Source organism: Phoenix dactylifera, chromosome 13 (assembly GCF_009389715.1).
Source record: "Phoenix dactylifera cultivar Barhee BC4 chromosome 13, palm_55x_up_171113_PBpolish2nd_filt_p, whole genome shotgun sequence".
NCBI classification, from domain to species: Eukaryota; Viridiplantae; Streptophyta; class Magnoliopsida; order Arecales; family Arecaceae; genus Phoenix; species Phoenix dactylifera.
The window spans coordinates 7,715,300-7,736,772 of NC_052404.1; the positions used below are offsets into that span (position 1 = coordinate 7,715,300).

At 39.0% G+C, this 21,473-nt stretch overlaps 2 protein-coding genes across 3 annotated transcripts; both read right to left on the reverse strand.

The window, feature by feature from the left end:
* Positions 1-432: 432 nt before the first annotated feature.
* Positions 433-6,018, reverse strand: LOC103709635 (shaggy-related protein kinase alpha). The gene is made up of 13 exons (XM_039132911.1): positions 5,707-6,018; positions 4,033-4,223; positions 3,815-3,907; positions 3,465-3,524; positions 2,929-3,201; positions 2,440-2,514; positions 2,083-2,139; positions 1,859-1,999; positions 1,710-1,760; positions 1,418-1,513; positions 1,235-1,318; positions 991-1,093; positions 433-881 (listed from the first exon to the last, which is right to left on the reverse strand). The coding sequence occupies exons 2-13, from the start codon at positions 4,144-4,146 to the stop codon at positions 799-801; spliced, it is 1,230 nt and encodes a 409-aa protein (XP_038988839.1). The 5' UTR covers positions 4,147-4,223; positions 5,707-6,018; the 3' UTR covers positions 433-798.
* Positions 6,019-8,445: 2,427 nt separating this feature from the next.
* LOC103709634 (protein FATTY ACID EXPORT 1, chloroplastic) lies at positions 8,446-19,679 on the reverse strand. Of its 2 annotated transcripts, none has more exons than XM_008795080.4 (7): positions 19,388-19,679; positions 13,621-13,819; positions 11,939-12,182; positions 9,731-9,898; positions 9,215-9,261; positions 9,085-9,125; positions 8,446-8,997 (listed from the first exon to the last, which is right to left on the reverse strand). In XM_008795080.4, exons 2-7 carry the CDS (start codon positions 13,795-13,797, stop codon positions 8,904-8,906), a joined length of 771 nt encoding a protein of 256 aa, XP_008793302.1. In that variant the 5' UTR covers positions 13,798-13,819; positions 19,388-19,679; the 3' UTR covers positions 8,446-8,903. The 2 variants fall into 2 exon arrangements, with proteins under 2 accessions (XP_008793302.1, XP_008793303.1); XM_008795081.4 differs by lacking the exon at positions 19,388-19,679 and adding an exon at positions 17,765-18,161.
* Positions 19,680-21,473: the final 1,794 nt, after the last annotated feature.

A 21,473-nucleotide genomic window follows, 5' to 3' on the forward strand; every position in this document is an offset into this window, starting at 1 on the left:
AATTGGCCGGCATCATGGGTTAATGGTATGTAGCATGCATTCTCAAGGGTTATAACAGGACCAGGTAATTAACCAGTCCTCTGGTGTTATACTCCACTTGTTGCAGTTCACAAAATTTCAGCATTAGGATTCAAACATAACTTTTACTATGAAAATAATAATAATAAAAAACAATTACCTGAAGCCCCAGAAGCAGTAAAGAGGCTAACCAACATGAGCAAAGACTGAAACGATCCAAGACACGGCAGAACACTGTAGATGGCTAAAGCAAACTTCAAGATAAGTATTGTTTATATATATATATCCTCGCACAAAGTTGATGAAACAACCGAACGGGAGCTGTTCAATAATGATGGCCCATAATCCTGATTAACAAATCAATATGAGCAACCTTGAGATACGAATGATGCAAGATGAGCGGCGAAGGGGCAATGATGTTTTCCCTAACAGGAATAACACGACAATATCATATTGGAACCCGGAAACAGCATTTCGATCCATATTTCGAATAAATCAACAAAACAAAGGCAATCTCTCTACTCTCTACATATAATGTTATAAATCTACAGTGATGGATGACAGAAACCAAGGGTTAACAGAGACCCATAGAGGTTCTGGGCGTAGCAGAAGCTTCTCGGACTACTTCACAGAACAAGGCAGTGATGGAAATACACACAACATAGCAACATAGTTTCATCCGACCACCTCCGCCACCAACTCCCAAATCTCAGAAGATTCGCATTTCTTCCCTACAGCACATACCCGGGCTATTTTTAGGCAATCATTCTATCGACGAGCTTATAATCCTAGGAAGGCACATTGCTTTCTCGCATGCTCTGGAATCAACTTCGATAAGATCTCCATTGGCACACCTTTCAACTCTGATCATCAACATGGAACAAATAAATCACTGAGGTCATTGCAGGCAAACAAATTCTTGCTGATAGTGAAGCTACAGTAAAACTAACAATTATTTCTATCAAGACTTACCATGAGGCTTGAAATTAAAGAGAGGGGGCAGAAAACGACCATTTGGTAGACGGGTACTTGGATCACGAAGCTCATCAAAAAATGGATGAATCAATGCATCCAGCTGCAAAGATAAATAATATATTAGGCATGTGTGTGGACTCTTCTTCTTTTTTTTTTTTCAGGGTGGGGGAGGGGGATGATGCAGAGAAGCTTGTGTTTTGCTGTGCATAGTAATTGCATGGCATTCCCTCAGAATACTTACAGCAGTACATCGCAGGTTTGGGGAGTACTGAAGGAGTCTAGACACAAGATCCACAGCCTCAGGCGGCATTCTTTTATGGAAGATCTGATCAGACACATGAAAATATTAGATTACAAGAAATAAAGAGCCATCATAGAACATGGCTCCAAAATAAAGTAGGAAACAAGGGAAGCCAATTCATACCTTGTGCCATGGGTGAGCTTTAATCTGTGGGAATTTAAACTCTGTATAATTTGGGTTCATGCATTTGATTTCTTCCCTTGTTGGGGTGCCTAAGACCTGTAAAAAAAAAAAAATAAAGATGTGTGAGTTAAATACACATATACAAAAAAAAAATATAAATGCACATGCACACCCCCACATACATATATACATATACATGCAATTACACACACATATATGCATATGTATATGTACACATATAGCATGTTGAGAGGGTGTGCGCAGAAAAATACCCCGGCCAGAGTAACATTACCTTGATTATTTCAACAAGCTGGTCAACTCCACTGTCGCCAGGAAAGAGAGGCTGTTGAAAGACAGTCATATTTATTGATGAGTTATGGCAATTAAAATTACTAAGAGCCCAAGTCATTTTAGCGAGTAATTGTAGATGTGTTTGTCTACCTGTCCTAGTAGGAGTTCAGCAAGAACACAGCCAGCAGACCAGATGTCGATTGCTGTGGTGTACTCGGTTGCACCAAATATAAGCTCAGGAGCTCTATAGTATCTTGAGCAGATATAGGATATATTTGGTTCTCCCTTCACCTGTTAGCTCCAAAAATAAATATATCAACTAACACTACAATAAGAATAACATCAATCTCAGTTCCATGTACAAAAACACGTACCAAAACTTTTGCACTACCAAAGTCACAGAGTTTCAGCTGATGAGTATGTGGGTTGACCTGTTGAAGAATAAACGCATGGTCCAGTTATTCAATGTAAATTGCGAGTTAATGTAAGGAAACAACTTATAGAAATATGCCATCATATCTGTCAATGTATTTTGACACTAGTAAGTACATACGATATTTTCAGTCCACTACTGACCTCTCTAGATAATGAAACTCTCAATATGATTGATCAGTTTAAATTATCGTTTTTATGCATCCGTCTTTATCGGTAGGAATAAGGTGTTCATATTAAAATGCTGAGCTTAGCATGAACTAAGAGGAATAAATAGGCATTATGTTTAGTAAGCATACCAGAAGATTTTGTGGCTTAATGTCTCTGTGGCACACTCCAATGCTGCCATGAATATAAGCCAATGCTCTGCAGATCTGTTAAAATATCAAAACAGAATAAGAAAAAGCCAGCTTACATAGATTTCCAGAATTACTTCCCCAAAGCAATCAACTAAAATACTTGCAATTCAATGTCTTGAACAGACTGAATCTAACTTTAAAAAGCACATGGGTGTTTATCTGAACAAATAACAAAATAAATGTTCAGCAAGTGCAATACCTGTTGCAAGTCTTAAAATAATTATCAATTTAATAACTCTAGCCTCTATTAAAGTGTCTAACAATATTAATACCAAATTACATGTAACAGGAACAGCCTAAAAACAACAGAATTGTGCATCATTCTCACTTGATAAACTATGACTCACAGGGTAAAAAGAACATGAACAAAAAGTTCTCAAAAAGGAAATCACATGCAAAGACCACATAACAACAAAGACTCGTTCTTACCTGGTACATGTAAAGTTTCACATATATTAGTGGCATACGTTGGTTCATCTTGTTGTAGTGTTTGACAACACGATGAACAGTCTCGGGCACATATTCAAGTACCAAGTTAAGATATAGCTCATCCTTCTCAGTTGTTGAAAAGAAGCAATGCTTCAGAGAAACAATATTTGGATGATCAAGAAGACGCATGGTTTGCAGCTCACGGTTCTTGTACCTCTTGTCTTGAAGAACCTTCTTTATTGCTACTGTTTCGCCTGTCTCCAGACACTTTGCCTATTAAAGGGGAAAAAACAAAAGGTGAAAAAATTAGTACATTCAATCTCATTGGCACACAGATAAGTTTGTCAAATAAAAAAAAGAAAAGAAAATTGTAAATGATGCATATAGTAAGACTGGAATAGTCACATTAAACCAACATTATGCAGGCATGTTCTACTTATCTAATCAGTAAATAGACAAAAATGGTGCACACGCACATTCCTCTAACAAACTATGATGACATAACTTTAGACAACAGCTATGGTTATTAAACAAACCTGGAACACAATTCCAAATGATCCATGTCCTACGACTCGCTCAGCCATATAGCTTATAGTCTGCCATTAAGAGGGAGAACTTCTATAGTAAGACTTTGCAGTCAATACAACAATCAATAAATGAAATAAAGTGCAGAAATGAAGTGATATTGAAGATCATAGAAGTTGATAGCTATTTATGTTGCCAATCCCCATATAAGAAATCAAATTTAAGCAAAATGTTGTTCTGTGAGGTGTTAATAGCTCTACTCCACCATACCAAAAAGGCATTTCAACTGATTAAGAGTTTAAAAATCAAAAATTTCAGTATTATGTTGAATGTCATAACCAATAATGATTACTGCTTTTACCTGTTTTGGCTGGCCATTTCTTCCACCAATAGTGGTTACAATTATATGACCAGTTTCGGTCCCGTTGCCATCAACAACTGTTGCTTCCACCTCCTGTGCAGGTTCAGCAGATTAGAAATCAATACATGCGACAGGCCAATTTCTAAACACAAGATAATGTCTATTTCCAACCTAGTGTCACAGAAAAGCGATATAAATGAAAAAGCATGCCAGTCTACCTTGTCATCCCTTATCTTCATATCATTCATCTCATCTGGCAATCTGTCCATACCAACACTAGTGCCACTGGCATTTTTCATCCCTGATGAAGTCACCACACTCGCTGAAGACATCTGGTGCAAATACCTAAAACAATCTGAATTCAATGGATTGCACAAGCGACTTTGTCAAGGTGAGCCAATTCATTTACCTGGAAAATATATGATGATATTTGTCAGCATACACAGAAAAGATGCAATGTAATACTCACATTCATTTCTCTTCATGTAAAAGAATTAAATCATTGTATAAAAATATACACAGGAGATTCAATGAAGGATTAAAAATAAATTAGGCAGGAAGCATTAACAGGAACTCATGTATAAAGTAGGCTGAAAAGCACGATTAAAGTTTATAGAAAAACCAAAACAGAATGTAAGTTCAAATTAATATACTCACCCATGACTAGAGAATGACAAAGATACTCTGATGCCTAAAATGTAACACCAAGAATAATCCAAACTTGCAGTTGCATATTTTCATACATAGCAAAAAAAAATAGTCATCCAAAAAAGCCATCAGATGTCGAACTTGCAAAGCTTGACTACTTGCATCCTCATTGACCATGCAACCAAATTTCTCAAATCGACAATAGAATTTGCTTGAAATTAGCCAGCATACAAAATGTTCAATAATTATCCTTCAAACTGAATTCCAGAATATCTACAGTTCACACAAAATACTAATACTACTAAGATAGGAATGTGTATAATTAGTTCAATTCTAGCAAGATATCATCCATCCCCAATGGACCCAATTTTCCACATCAATCACACCATCCATTAATGGTAAACGCCTGTAATTATCCAAGCAAAAATACACCACCCGTTCATGCATGAATAACGACAAACAGAAGTACGCTACATCGTCACCCGAAACGGCAATTCAAGGTTCGAATACACTACCAAATTTCAGAGCCACAAAAACGAATTTTCATTCAGTCCACGATGAGTTTCTCGAAAGTACTTAAATAAATTTTGCTTCTTGTTGGAGTGATCAATTCTCGCACTATCTTCACAAAGAATGTATACATTTCCTAAACGAACGACAGAAGAGCGGCATAAGGAAAAAGACGCCCGAAATTGCTTGAATGCTGCAAAGATCGCATGCTACCACCAGCCTAACCTAGATACCGCCCTAAATCATAAAGACAGAAAGAAAAACAACAAAAAATGGAGGAAAAAGAAATCTTCCCCAGGATGCGGAGGAGGACAAGAAAGGGGAAAAAAGACTCAAACGATACAAGACCTAAAACCATATCAGACAATTCAGATCAAAGGATCGAAAAATATCCAAAAATCACTCTTTTCCTTAGAAACAAAAGAGAGAAGAGAGGGGGGGGGGGGGGGGTAGTATGGAATTTTATTCCAAAAACATTTTTTTGACAACTGCAACATCTCCACGGATCCGCTGGAAAGCAAGAATCAAAAAAGAATCACTTCAAAAAGGCAATCAAAACGCAAAAATCGGAAAACCCTAACGAAAAACTGCAACAAAGATCAGACATCCGCGGAAGACGGGAAGAACGCAACACGGATCCGCTCAGAAAAATCATAAACCGATCCAACGAAGCAGATAATTCTTCCAAAAACCACAGAAAATAAAACAAATGCGGGCGCAAAGGAGATCCTCACGAGATCCAGCCGACGCCTCCGGAGATCGCCGCTCCGATCTGCCTAATCACGTCAAAACAACGAAACGGCGACACAGATACCGAGCAATCAACCCTCCTCTTTCCCCTCTCGATTCCGACGACAAAGATCGTGTTGGCTTTCTTCTTATCTCTCGTTTTCTCTCGCTCAAATTTCTGGTTCTTTTTTCTTCGGTGGCGAGGTCTGATGACGAGTTGGAGGAGAGTGTCAAAGAAGAATGGGAGAAAAAAAAGGCTGGATTTTAAGGGTCGCTCTATGTTGACCGTTCAAACTCGAAGTGATTAAACCAATTTTGGCTTTTTCCTTTCGCAACTTTACTTATATGCCAATACCCCCACCGACGCTCCTCAACCCTCCGCTAAATACACCCCCCCTATTGCTCAGGACACCCTCCAAAAATTAAAAAAAAAATACCCAAACTAACCTTTAGTGTAATTACCATATTGCCCTTGAAATTTTCTCAGTACACCCCCCTTCCTCCTCCTCCGTTTCGTGCTCCGTTCGGCACTGGATCGCCGAACAAAATGCTTCTGTTCGGCTGAACGGTGCCGAACAGAAGGCTTCTGTTCGGCGATCCAGTGCCGAACAGAAGGCTTCTGTTCGGCAACCCTCAACCGAACAGAATCCTTCTGTTCGGCGGAGGGGAGGGGAGGAGGGGTAGGAGGGTGGGGAGGAGGCGGCGGAGGGGGGAGGGGTAGGAGGGGTAGTTGGAGGAGGGGGAGGTGGAGGAGGAGGAGGAGGAGGGGGAGGTGGAGGAGAAGGGGGAGGAGGGGTAGGAGGAGGAGGAGGAATGGGAGCAGGGAGGAATAGGGGGTGGAGGAGGAGGCAAAGAAGGGGAAGAAGGCGGAGGGGGATGCAGAGTAAGAGGGGATGGGGATGGGGGGCGGAGGTAGAGGGGTGGAGGAGTAGGAGGAGGGAGGAGGGAGGAGGAGGAGGAGGGTGAATAGGCGGAGGAGGAGAGGAGAGGGATGAGGGGGAGACAGAGGTGGGCGGGAAGAGGGGGAGGGGGAGGAGGAGGATGAGGAGGGGGGAGGAGGAGGAGGCAGAGGCGGGGCGGAGGAGGAGGGGAGAGGGATGAGGGGGAGGCAGAGGTGGGCGGGAAGAGGGGGAGGGGGAGGAGGAGGATGAGGAGGGGGGAGGAGGAGGAGGCAGAGGCGGGGCGGAGGAGGAGGGGAGAGGGATGAGGGGGAGGCAGAGGTGGGCGGGAAGAGGGGGAGGGGAGGAGGAGGATGAGGAGGGGGGAGGAGGAGGAGGCAGAGGCGGGGCGGAGGAGGAGGGGAGAGGGATGAGGGGGAGGCAGAGGTGGGCGGGAAGAGGGGGAGGAGGATGAGGAGGAGGCAGAGGCGGGGGGTGGGGAGGTGGGGGGTGGGGAGGGTGGGGGTAATTTAGGAATTTTTAATTTTTTAGGGGTGTCCTTAGCAAATGGGGGGGTGTAGAGAGTATTTAATTTTTTTTTAATTTTTGGGGGGTGTCCTGAGCAATAGGGGGGGTGTATTTAGAACTACCCGCTATATTGGGCTTAGCTTTCCACCTAATTACGTAGATGCCCTTGTACGAAGCTAGAATTACACCACGTTCTCGCTGCCAACCCGCGGTGACACGCCTGGAGTAAGCCTTATGATTTACCTTGGTGATCAGATCTCCGTCCGTTGGCGAAATACTCTCGACCGGTTCTACAAGGCTAGCCGTCCGATCAAAATCATATAGCTTCCCCTCTTCGGCATTCGCGAACTGCCGTGATTTTATTTTTTAAAAGCATGTTAAATGACGATTTTGCTCATATAAGTGTACTTCATTACAGTTATGCCCTGGGAAGTACATTTTTTTTGGTCATCACCGGTCGCTGTCGAGGATCGGACGGCTCAGCGGTGGCCTGAGCTCCGGACCACAAAGACCTCTGATCGGGACCACCGATGTCAGGCGGAGACGGCCGCGCCGCTGAGCCTGCGACTCATCATGGACCGTCGCCTCGGTGGACCCCTGCCGCACCCAATTTCCCACTGCAATTATTGCGGCCGTTGTTCGAGGACGGGGTCATGGACGGTATTTCCCGTAAAAAACACTGAGATTTCCGGTGTGGGCCCCACATGTCGGAACTATTCCACAGAGCCCATTATCTGGTGGTGGACTGACACCGACCGCCACCTCTGTCCTATCATGAGTCATGGGCTTCGAATCCCATCACCGAGAGGTACGGTAACCACTGTGCTAATTTAATCATTGTCTACTACAGATTTGGACGGTGACCGTAGCTTAATTGGACCGGACGATAGTGGGTTTGGTTGATAAAAAAATGGACCGGTCGTCAACCCGTGGTTAACGTGTCGTTTGACCCAGCCCCCCAGGATGGAGGCCGAAAGGACCGCCATGAGGTGGTGAGTATATTGGGAACAATAACCAAAATTTTAGCAAAACATGTTTCTAATATTTTATTAGATTGCCGACGGAATCATTAGGCCAGCCTCATGGCGATGGGCTTGTAGACCCTTATCCAAATGAACAAAAAATAAAGCGCGACAAGTGCTCTTTCATCCTTGTAACAGTTCTCTTCATGCAAGCAGCGGTAGACCGGCCGGCAAGTTTGGCCTCCTGTGGATGGGGTTCCAGGCAGAGGAATCAATCAATAGTTTAAGAAATTTCACCCTCTTTTGGTAATAAAGAAAGTTCAACTTTAAAGGCAGAAAAACTGAGTACGTTCCGCAAGATTTTTCAGACACTGGGGCCCAGAAATGCTTGGTGACGTTTCAAATACATAGCATAAAATTCGCACTTTATTACATCACAAAAAATACATAAAAGCCAGCTTTCTGACAATTTCGCAAGCACTAAAAGTATAATTTACCACTTATTTCACATCCAGCAGGTTTAACACAGGGAATGTCCGCGTAAGCCGTCTGTATTACATCAAATTTTTTTCCATGATCCTACCTTGCAACTTGTTTTGAAACTTTAAACATGCTATTTATGTAAAGCAGTATCAGTTGTAATACTTCAGGACGACGCACTGCTGCTGAACTGTCAAATAACATCAAATAACTGGGTCTTCCGCAATTTAAATCCAGGACCACATTTCTCATCTCTGACAGGCATAAGCCAGGGGAAGAACATGGGAGTGTGTGTGCAAACAAGCAACAATAGTGCTAACATGCTCTCAAAAGCAATGAAGTTATGCATGAATTTTACAGCTGTGTTGGGGGAGCTGCTCTCAACTTCTTTGGTGGTGGGTTTCCTCCAGCAATCAGCACATATGAATAGAAACAAATCATTGCAGCACTGTCATTAGGTACAAAGAAGGTTGTCATGAATGAGTAATATTCCTGAAATATCAATTAATCTAGAATAAGCATGTGACAGGAATACCTTATGAAAACATAAAGTCCTGAAGGAAGGAGTTTCTTTGTCTGCACCAAAGGAGGGGAAAAATAACATCCAAGGACTTAAAAGTGGATAATTTGTTAGATGATCAAAGGTGAGGAATAGCATTTCTTACCAAAGAGTATGACCGAAAATGCTTGCCAAGAAGTGCAGCAGCAATGGCTGCAACATAAGTAGCAGTAAAGTCAACTGACATGATACAACTTACTTGGAAAATTGTGATTCAACTCAAATGTTACTATGAAATTTTAACAATATCCAGGCACCACAACTGAAATAAGTTCAATTAATCCACTAGCTTATTGTAGAGGATATAACTGCGCAACCATAGAATCAAGAACTTCTCTGTTTGTGGATTTAGTTGATACTCTAGAACAACTACCAAGTACCAGGTCAATAGGAATTTAGCTCTTTCCTAGGCAAAACCAATTAAACTTGGATCACAGCATGCAAGAAAGTTTCTAACTCATTTTATAGAATTAAGTTTTGATTGAAAAATCTACAAAGGATACTAAATTTAAGAATTTTTTTTAGATTGAACTCTTTCAAGAACGGTTACCCCTGAATTCCATATTAAAAACTAACATCATTAGATATTCATTCTTGGATAAAGATAGCAGTACTTAGATACCTGCTTGCCCCAATATGAATGGTAAGCTGGATTGTCCTTTCCTCCAGACCTTTAGGCTAAGTACACCTAGGGCCAGTATAGCACTCCCAAACAGCACACCTGTAGTTAGACTAGCAGGATTTCTCGAGAAAATAAATCCAAGAAGCCCTCCACTGAATACAAATCCACCTGTGAAATAAAACATTATGATTATCATCCAGGATGCCACCAGCTGAATTTCTTTATGTCTAACACTATACAGAAAATATTACCAATTTATGAAATCTATAAAGGTGTGACAGTTTATATTACTTATTGTCTTTTATATTGAGAGGAAAAAAAAAGCTAATTTAAATAGCATAATTGATTAAAGAGAAACCGTTTGGCGATCATACGTTTTAAAAGTTTTAGAGAGAATTCAGTATGAACAACAAAAAGGGCAACTACAACCAACAGAAAAGAATAGCCTGTCTCAATAAGAAAACAACATTTTATGAAATGAAGAGTAATAATTTCCTTAAATATATCTTTAAGAAAAAAGAGGACAAAAATATTCTTATATCTGATTGACACAAAGTGCTCTTATTGAGACAGGCCATTGCCATGTATTAGCAAACCTTTCATTTGGATAATATAATTAGTCTTACCACTTTGACAGGCCATATACAGTACAAAGCAGGGATCTGATGTTTGCAAGGGCACAACAATTCATCTTGCTTCGAACAATCATATAGGTAAGAAACATGCTTAAAATGGAAAGAACGAATCAGCTAGATTCAAAAAAAAGCTGCTCGTTTTAGAGATTCAATACCAAGAAAAGCTAGCTGACAAGTAGATTGCTGAACCATGTGATCACAAACAATATTACTGCAATTGAAAGATTGGTGAACAGAAAGACTTACTACAGATGAACATGGAAGTAATTCATACCTCATATCAATGAAATCACCAACAGAAAGTACTAATTCCTTTTCTATGAATGGGTAGTGGTGCATGACATATTAAATTTGGAAGCAAAAAGCTAAAAATTTTAGTGCATGATGCCTTCGTATTGATGGTTTTAAGAGAATTTTTACCAAAAGAAGAGAAATCATCTTTTCTTTCTTGAAAACCCCATTCATGTGCTTGGCTTAAAGCAAACAAAAAGGGGGCTAAAGGTTACTGATTGACAAATAAATACAAAGCGATATACAAATATGGGAACAAATCATATTACAAATAGATATTATTTCCATTAATTTATGGACCCAAGATCTGCAATCACATTTCATTACTGAAGCTTCAATGTCGCACATCTTGTTTGCTATATATCCAATGCACAAATTTCTACAAGCTTGATTCAAACTATACCATTAATTTAAATAAACACATAAATCCTTGACAGTACTGAAACAGTGTCAAATGTAAATAAGCTTCACATGTTACAATCCTAAAGGTATGACAAATTATTAATAATCAGCAGAAAACATCATTTATTTATTCTTTCTTGAAAACTTCATTTCATGTGCCTGGCTTAAAGCCAACAAAATGGAGGCCCAAGGTTTGCCGTAACATTCAGTACCGTACCGTCTAGGCATACCTTACTACATGGGTACCAAACCGGTATGCATTCTTGTACCATACTGACACTCACTACATCTTGCCGTCTCGTACCATACCACATACAAACATTGTAATAGGACGATACTAGTACAGGGTCCGATACTGAGATGGCGAACCACATGGGGGCCTAAAGGTTACTGATTGACAAATAAATATAAATCAATACACAAATATGAGACACAAAGCAAATAGATTTTACTTCCATGAATTTATGGACTGAAGATCCATAATCACATTTCATTGCTAAAGCTTCAATATTGCACATCTTGTACCTCCAATGTGTTTGGCCATATCCAATGCACAAATCTCTACAAGTTTGCCTCAAACTATCACTAAAAAAATTGCATAAAACCTTGATGGTACAAAAACAAAGTCAAACTAAACAAGTTCAACAGGTGAGAATCTTAAAGGTATAACAAATTATTAATAATCAGCACAAATTATCATTACCTATATTTTTGGCATGTCTTTATAATTCAAATAGTTGGAACACAAGATATTAATTGAAGATCAATATGGAAAACCAAGCACCTAAGTACAGTCACATGCTCCGTTCAATGAGTTGTCAATAGATTAATACTTTAATGTAGGGTGCAGGGAAAATTTACTGAATTAAAACTTGCTTACCAAAGGGGATGCCTAGACAAAAATCATGGATTTTTGCAGTCTGTTTGTGTAAGATGGATCCCTCTTTCTGGGCATGCATGTCCATCTCTGGTTTTCCATCATGCAGTTCCTTAGAAGAAAATGATTTTACTGGCTCATCACTAAGCTTCTCTGGATGATCCTCCAGTGAATGCTTAATAGAAGTATCAGGGTCAATACCAGGGTTCCGTGTGCTCCTAGCATTAACACACATGGATATCGAAAGCTGCAAATAAAAAAATAATAGCAACAAATCTAGCCTGTTAATAGAATAAGATATTAAAATAAGCAAAAGGAAAAAAGAAACATGATCTACCAAACAACTCAGGCAGAGTATAATCAGTAACGACAACTGGAATCAAACTGTCACCTCCCTGAAGAACTAGTAAAGCACTGGCTATGGTACCAAGAGTTATTAACAAACCAATGCCTTTCTTCAAAGCGACTCGTCGATGAAGGATGCTTTGATCTTGGTTCCATAGCTGTCATCATGCTTTAGGAGTTCATTATCCACATTCTTTGCATTCCTATTAATTTATAAGTTTATATAGTTCATATGACATTGCGAATTTCCACAAGCCTAACATGTTGACACATCATGACTCAGGTGAGACTTGCCAATTCATCTTTTCTTAAAGTCAAAGCAACTGCAGGTAACATTAGAATCACTCAACAAAGTGAAAACTAGATGAATTGCCTTGAAATAAAAACAATATGGTACTGGGTTCGTACCGGTGCGAAACGGTCCGATCCGCACCAGTACGCGACCGATTTGATCAGTTCCGACCCTGGAACTATTTTCCACACTTGAACCGGACCGGTCCGGTATGTGCTGAACCGGCCGGTACGGGCCGGTTCAACATACGATGCACCAAAGTATTAACTTTATTACAGACAATTCATGTAGTTTTCCCTCTGGTTAGTTGAGTAATTATGATGTTAACTAGAGTTGCTTCCATTAAAGAAAAGATGAGTTCGCAAGCATCAACTAAGTCACCACATGTCAACACGTTAGGCTCCTAGAAATATGCAATGTCACATATAACTATAAATTTATCAGAATGTAAAGAATGTGGATGATGCAAAGCATGCTAACAGCATTCAATTTGTAGCCATGAAAAAGAAAATGACTAAAAAAGTTAAATCAGTTTTTGTTACATTTAGAAGTTATTTTGCTAAAAGGATATCTAAAATTTGAAAATAAAATATGCTTTGTATGGCCAAGTAGTTGAATCCTATTTTCTTGCTCTTGACCAATTATATTGTCAAGACATGGTAAAATTTCCACAGAAAATGAGGCCCAAACATTGAATAGCAATCAAACCAAGGGGCATATTTTATTTTCTAAGTACCCTCCAAAGTCCTAACGCTAATTAGTTGCTTTTCAATCATCTCTATCTCCTTAGACCCATTATTATGATATACTTCCTCTCAACAGCATTAAATGGCAAAGAAAACAAAGAGTGGAGTTGATCTTTAGTAACCCTACTAACCCCAATTTAAATTATTCCCAAGTTTGTCATGTCCCAATAATATGACCGGTCGAGAGCAAGAAATTTTGATTGACATGAAAAGAAGGTAAGTATTGAAAGTGGTCTATAGACTAGGCCTTGTCACTAAATCTAAACACGGAAATGAGCTAAAGTTTCAAACCAGATTTATACCTTCGGGGTGACAGTGACAGGAAACCTTAGGACACAACCTTCAAAGTGCCTATGATTGAGCTCCACCCAATTAAAGGAAGAAACCCTAGACTTAAGGGGTGAAAGGCAAAGACCGTCCAAGGAAGCTAAGCTCCTCTTCACCAATAAACCAGCCCCTGATAACTGTGTCGCCACCATGGATATATAGATCAAAGGGAACCTGAAATAAAATTTGTAACCGATGGTTAGAAAATAGAAATGTGAGAATTTTAGCAGATTTGTCAAAAAATATGAGGAAATATTGCTGCGTGAGAAATAATCTAAGTTAAAAATCATTGTAATTGAAGAAAAAATGAATTTTAAGAACTTACAAATTCGAAAAACTTCTAAATGCATGTTTGGTACTGCTTTAGAAAAGTGCTTTCATGACTTTTTTAAGCAAATGAGCACTTTGACATCATATGAAAGTGCTTTTACAAGAAAAGAGACCAAAAAAAGTGCTTTTAGAAGAAGCTAGAAAACCTAGCTTTTGATTCCTCCCCCTTTTATAAAGCAAAAGCAACACAAAACATGCCCTAACTGTTCTTTTTCTAGAATAAGAAAAATATAATTTGGAACTCCCATGAACTTTACCATTCCTCAATCCGGTTTTTAGATTGGTGGACTTATATGTGAATTGCCCTCTTGCCATGGTCAATGTAATAATATATTTAATATTTGTTGGATATGCAAAATACAGTTGTAATATGTTTACCTTTAACGAATGGTTGAAATGTCAGATAGGAGACATACCCAAGCCATTCCATCTTAAGGTGGACTACAACAAATATACGATTTTTTGTTAATTAGAATTTGTAATTTTTTCACATGTAATTAAGGATGTAAATGTTAGATGAGTGGCACACACCAGTCCATCTTAAAGTGTAAAATATGACTTTTGGTTGATTTGAATACTCTAACTCTTTTCTAATTAGAATAGAATGCACTTCCTCTTTATAGGTTGACATGCAATAAGTCCTTGGGCATGTGCATTGGCACACGCGCACCACCTAGTCTATATAAAACTGTAAGAAGATCCAATATTTTACTTTTCATCCTTTGCATAATCAAATAATAATGTAAATCAAAGTGATATATACTCTGAAAATGGTAATATATAATAAATTTCCTAGTCCTACACATTTCTATCTGACCAACAATAACTCAACTAAAACTAATTGGGATTTCTCCAACTTAGTCCAACCTCATCTTAAGCTAAATTTTGATAGGGTTAGATTGTGGAAAATTTTCGATTCAAGTGCCCTCATCTCCATTTCATTAGATGTTACACATTGATCTAACATAAGATTTTAGTTGATCGGATCAGGCTTGCCCCCAAACAAAGTTGCAATTCCTTAACAATTTCAAGATTTTGAGTATTTCATAACAATGGGGTTGCATAACAGCTAGGTCCACTCCACAAAAACCATGAACTGTTGTAAGTTCAACTGTGTCAAACACAAATTTTTGGCATGTACTTAGGTTGCTCCTTTATAGAACCTATGGGGTTTGGCCATATGTAATATGGTGGTGACAATGATAACAGTGGAGTCACTAATCCAACTGGACCTTGGTCATACCTAACCTAATCTCTTCTTAAGATCCATTTAGTTGGTACATTTATGGCAGGGGTGCACATGGTCATGTTGGTTTGGGTTAGACCAGAATTGACAATCCCAATCGATTACCAAAGTTTGATACCGGAACCAAACCGATTAATGTTGGAATCAACCTAACCTGACCCAATTAAGATCGGATTGGTTCAGATCGGTACCCGAGTTACCCAGAAGTTTTTTTAAAAAAATAGTAAATAAATATTTGGTTTTACTTGAGCAATAAATCATAATGGAAGATAGATTAAACATAACATATAATATATTCAAAGGCATCTAGGATAACAAAATCAAAGATATCTATAAATATAGAATATAACATGTTACACATTATAATAATGACAAAACCAATACTTCATACAAAAAAGCAATAGCAAACCAAAATTACGGGTGAAAATCTATAAAATATAACCATACATTGTATAATATATAATTAATATAATACTAAAATCAATTTTAGATACCCATGTGCAAATGTGTATATATAGGGATTGGGTTGGTTTCGATTAAGGTTCGCCGCATCGGTACCGAATCCTGTACCGGTGCCACACTAGCATAGTGTCTGTACAATACGAAATTTTTTTGGTGTACCGAAAGTCGATACGCCATCCGTACCGGTACTGAATCCGGTACCGTCCGGTACGGTACGACATACCATGATTTGGATCTTAGTCAACCAACCCCTTGACTCGAACTTGAATTGATCTAATTGGATTTCTAAAAATCAAAACTCTAACTGACCCAATCCTATTTCGAACACGAACAAAACAAACCCAACAAGATTGGTAGGTTCGATTCTCGAGTTGACCCAAACCTATGTGGACCCCTAGTTTATGGTACACGTGCACTCCCATAAGATTGATTGATGTATGTGGTTTAGGCTAGATTTACTTTATCAAGGTATGTTTCCATTTTGATTGAACTAGATCAAAGTCAGAGCTTGAGTCAATGTCAAGTGAAAGATTTTATAAGCTCCCATGGATTGTTATGGATTTAAAATAAATATAATATCAAATTTATTAAATTATTTTTAAACATGATATATGGTCTATGTTTATTAAGAAAAACTATCTCAGGCAGGTTAGGTTAAGGAAGACAAGAGGTAGGGCTAGGGAAAAGGAATAAAGAAGATGATAGGGGTGAGGATAGAGGAGGGCAACAAAAGTGGGAGCAAAGAAAAAGGGGATGGAGTTAAGGGTGGTGAATAACAGAGGAGACATGAGAGTGAGGGCGAGTAAAGGGAAACGGTCATGGGGATGACGGCAATGATGATGGAGGACAATGTGAGCAACAATGGGAAAGGCGGATGGGCATATTAGGAAGAAGGGAGAGAAAGGTGGCTTGTAGGCACATGCATATATATAGAAAGGGATTTGAGAGTGGTCAGAGTCCATTATTCTCCTTTCAAGTTAAATCATAGTTATCTTTAACCATACTTACCTTTAACTTTAATTAATAAAACTCAGATGTTTAAAGAACTTTTGAGTAATTGATTTACTCATGTCTTTTAGTTATGCTACATTTGCAGCCAATTCTATATCCAAGACCATACCACACATCTAAAATTTCCTATAGAGTTGGCTCCAATCAAATTCCAAATTTATTTGGGAGTTATCAAAACTTTGTTTCGGATGTATTATAACTCATTTCTGAGGGATCGACGCCAATGAAATATAGCCCTATATAACTCAAAGCCACATGAATGATGAACTGGTATGATCAATGTCTCAACCTAATGAACGGGAGTATATGGTGTGTTAGACAACCTTAAAGGTGGATTGCATTAGAAGTTGGATAATGGAAGCCCACGCTTAAATTCTAATGGCATCTATGTTTACTATTGTTGATAATTTTATTTATTTCTATTTTTTTTTATAGAGAATCCCATTTCACTCATTTTTATATATTTGTAAAGGCTCTTAGAATGATTTTTAAATGGTCTCCTTGCCCCCACTTTTTTTTGTTAGAGTGACCTTCTCACCATTGAGAGATCATAAGTGCAAATATACATTTCAAAACTTGATTAATATATTGATGATCATCCATCAAGTTAAAACTATCCTTCTTTCCTATTGCTGGGCAATAGTTGACATATGTTATGATGTTAATCACTACTATCAAATCAGATCTTCGCGACAACATGGTTGTTGTGTTCAATTTTTTTGCTGAAAGTTAAACAAGATTTCTCATTAAAAAATTATATTTATTTTTTCACAATGCCGAGCAGGGGTCTTTGGCTTAACCAAAAATTTATGGTAAAAGAGCAATACTACTGATCCAAACTGACACAATTCCTTGATCAAAACAAGAAATCCAAACCCCTAAACCCAAAAACACCAATTTTTAGTCCAGAACCCCATATATGCCGATGTAATACACTGATCCCACAAGTTGCAAAGCCGGAACCAACAAGAAAAACAAGGAAAAAACCTAGATCCACGAAAAAGACCGACTCAATGTTCAAACCTAAGCTAGATCCGTCCTTACTGGATCAAAATCGCCAAAGAACTTACCTTCTAGAAGTCGCGAGGAGCGATGCCAGGGAGCTAGGAGTCTGCTGATGGGTGGAGGATAGACTTGCGGAGGACGACGGCCACCCACCAACGTTCGGAACCTTAAAGCTTGGTGATCTTTATGCTAGAAACCAACGGTGTGAACGGTGGACGGACCTAGTAGAGATCAGGGTTTCAGAAAAAATGGAGGATTGGAGAATAGGTCAAATATGAGAGGGAGGAAAGCTCGCCGGAGACAGCGACGGTGGTGCAAGACGGTGGCGGCGGTGGTATCTGGCGGTCTTGGCTTCGTGGGAGGTTAGGGTTTTAGAGATGAGAGGGAGGGTGAGAGGAATGAAGGGAAAAGAAGAGAGGTAGGCGAGGTCGTGGAAGCTGGCAGCGGTGAAGGTGGACGAAGCCTCATCCTAGCCGTTCCTTATTATATATTATATATTATATATTATGTATTATATATTATATATTATATATTATATATTTACGATATAATATAATATAATATAATAATGAAATATAATATAAAATTATATAATGGTTTTATTATGGTGCTTTTTTTTATATCTTTTGTCGAAAAGCAAAGACTCATACTGTCCACTCCTTATTACCACGTATATAAGAAAATTTGCCTTAGCCAATTATGAATCAGTTGCCATTAGGTATCCTATCCCCAGCTAAAATTTCTAACCCAACAAAATGTCATCGAATAAAGCCATCAGATGTCAAACTTGCAAAGCTTGACTACTTGCATCCTTATTGACCATGCAACCACATTTCTCAAATTGACAATACGATATGCTTGAAATTAGCCAGCATAAAAAATGTTCAATAATTATCCTTCAAACTGAATTCCAGAATATCTGCATTTCATACATACTAATACTACTAAGATAGGAATGTGTATACGTAGTTCAATTCTAGCAAGATATCATCCATCCCCAATCGACCCAATTTTCCATTCAGTCCACGATGAGTTTCTCAGAAGTACTTAAATAAATTTTGCTTCTTGTTGGAGTGATCTATTCTCGCACCATCCTCGCAAAGATTGTATACATTTACTAAACGAACGACAGAAGAGCGGCATGAGGAAAAAGACGCCTGAAATTGCTGGAATGCTGCAAAGATCGCATGCTACCACGAACCTAATCTAGATACCGCCCTAAATCACAAAGACAGAAAGAAAAACAACAAAAAATGGAGGAAAAAGAAATCTTCCCCACGATGCGGAGGAGGACAAGAAAGGGGAAAAAAGATTCAAACGATACAAGACCTAAAACCATAGCAGACAATTCAGATCAAAGGATCGAAAAATATCCAAAAATCCCTCTTTTCCTTAGAAACAAAAGAAAGAGGGAGGGGCTCACTCTTTTCCTTTGAAACGAGAGAGAGAGAGAGAGAGGGGGGGGGGATCACTCTTTTCCTTTGAAACGAGAAGAGAGGGGGGGCGTTTAGTATGGAAAATCGGAAAATCCTAACGAAAAACCGCAACAAAGGTCAGACATCCACGGAAGACGGAAAGAACGCAACACGGTTCCGCTCAGAAAAATCATAAACCGATCCAAACAAGCAAATAATTCTTCCAAAAACCACAGAAAATCAAACAAATGTGGGCGAAAAGGAGATCCTCACGAGAGCCAGCCGACGCCTCTGGAGATCACCGCTCCGATCTGCCTAATCACGTCAAAACAACGAAACGGCGACACAGACACCGAGCAATCAATCCTCCTCTTTCCACTATCGATTCAGACAAAGATCGTGTTGGATTTCTTCTGATCTCTCGTTTTCTCTCGATCAATTTTTTGGTTCCTTTTTCTTCGGAGGCGAGGTCTGATGACGAGTTGGAGGAGAGAAGAAGGGAGAAGAAAAAATGGTTCTTTTTTTCTTCGGGGGCGAGGTTTGATGACTTGTTGGAAGAGAGAAGAAGGGAGAACCAAGGCCGGATTTTTAAGGACTGGGTCGCCCGACCCAACTCGATTTCTAGTTCGAATCCAAATATTGGACCAGACCTAATTTAATTAAAAATCGAGTTGGATCGAATTAGGTCTACAGTTAAAATTTTTGATCAACAAATCATTCGGATCGAATCTAATCCATATATAATCTAGCCATAATCTACAAAAATTGGATCCGGGTCAGATTCGAATCGGGTCCAGATCAAACCTCAGTCAAACATATAGAAGGAAGAGCATGATTGGGCTTCCCCAGCAAGCGTGCAAAGCCTGAATCTAATTTGGGACAAGGAAAGACCGGGGGTTCGAATTGAAGCCGAGGGAAGGACACCAACTCAGGCCCCATCCGACTCCGCGTAATATCAGAGCCTGGACCGGGTCCAAGTCGAGTACCAGACTGGGCCCCCTTCATTTCGGGCCGAATAGGACTTTTTAGCTAAAATTAAATAGGACAAGCTTTGTGCAATGTTCAAAAGAAATGTAGCCCAAACAGCAAGCCAGGGGTGTCTCGTCTCAGCTGGAATTTGTGCTATAAGTTACGAACTTGTCTCGGTCCCAAGCTGTCCCATTCCAGACTTCCAATGGCCGAACTCCCAGCTCCAAAAACAAGAGTGATGCTACAGTGGCCCAGAACAATTAAAGGTCACTCAGGTTTTTTTTTTTTTTGGTACATCAGCTGCTCACACTGTTCTCGCATCAGCATAGCCAACTATATCACTAGCTAGATCACTCAGGTTTCTTGATCGCTAGATATCTTCATCAAGTCACTTGAAGTCACTTGGCAAGCTAGGCGTTTCCATGCTTGCACACTCATCTTGAGGGGGAGTGTTAGAGACCGAGTTTTGACATCTAAATTCACAAACAAAACTTTTTATATGCGTCCCTGCGGAATTTGCCGTGCTTGTTAGATAGTTCAGAGTTTGTTGTATTTGTTAAGTGATTTAGAATTTGTTGTACTCATTTCCATATACTCTTTTCATGTTATATTGGAGTAGGAGCCACATATTGGTCCTTATCCGAATTTTAGAGATAAGTTAGTAAAATTCCATATTCCACGTTGATGGGTTGTAGGGATTGGGCTGCAGACGAGCTGCCGCCGGATCACACATTTCTCACGAATTCACAATTCACCAAGGATGACTTTCCAATTTCTATTTACACCCGCAACTCCATCTCTCACTCATCCATCTAGCTCCACCTACTTTGATTAAAGACCATGTAGAGAGAGAGAGAAAAAGAGAACTAAACATGGCTTCACTCCGATAGATCTCTATTCAGATCCAGTTAAATCTACATTGAATGATGGAGGTCGCATATTGATGATCTAACTTGTTAGATATAATTTACCATCTTTTTACTATTTATATACCAAAAATCATGTAATTTGAAGATTCTTAACCTACGTATCAAGTGGTCAAAAAATTAGACAATCTAAATAAAATTTTATATATATATATATATATATATATATATATATATATATATATATATATATATATATATATATATATATATATATATATATATCGCTTGATGCATAAGCAAAAACTGTTTTTTTATGCATAGACAGTTTAAAGATAGTAAAACCTCAGATAATTAATATGGGACGTCCATTCCTTAATATAGATTTGATCAAAGCTGAGTAGGGATATATTCGAGTTATGCTCTCTCTCTCTCTCTCTCTCTCTCTCTCTCTCTCTCTCTCTCTCTCTCTCTCTCTCTCTCTATATATATATATATATATATATATATTGAAAAGGTCAAAA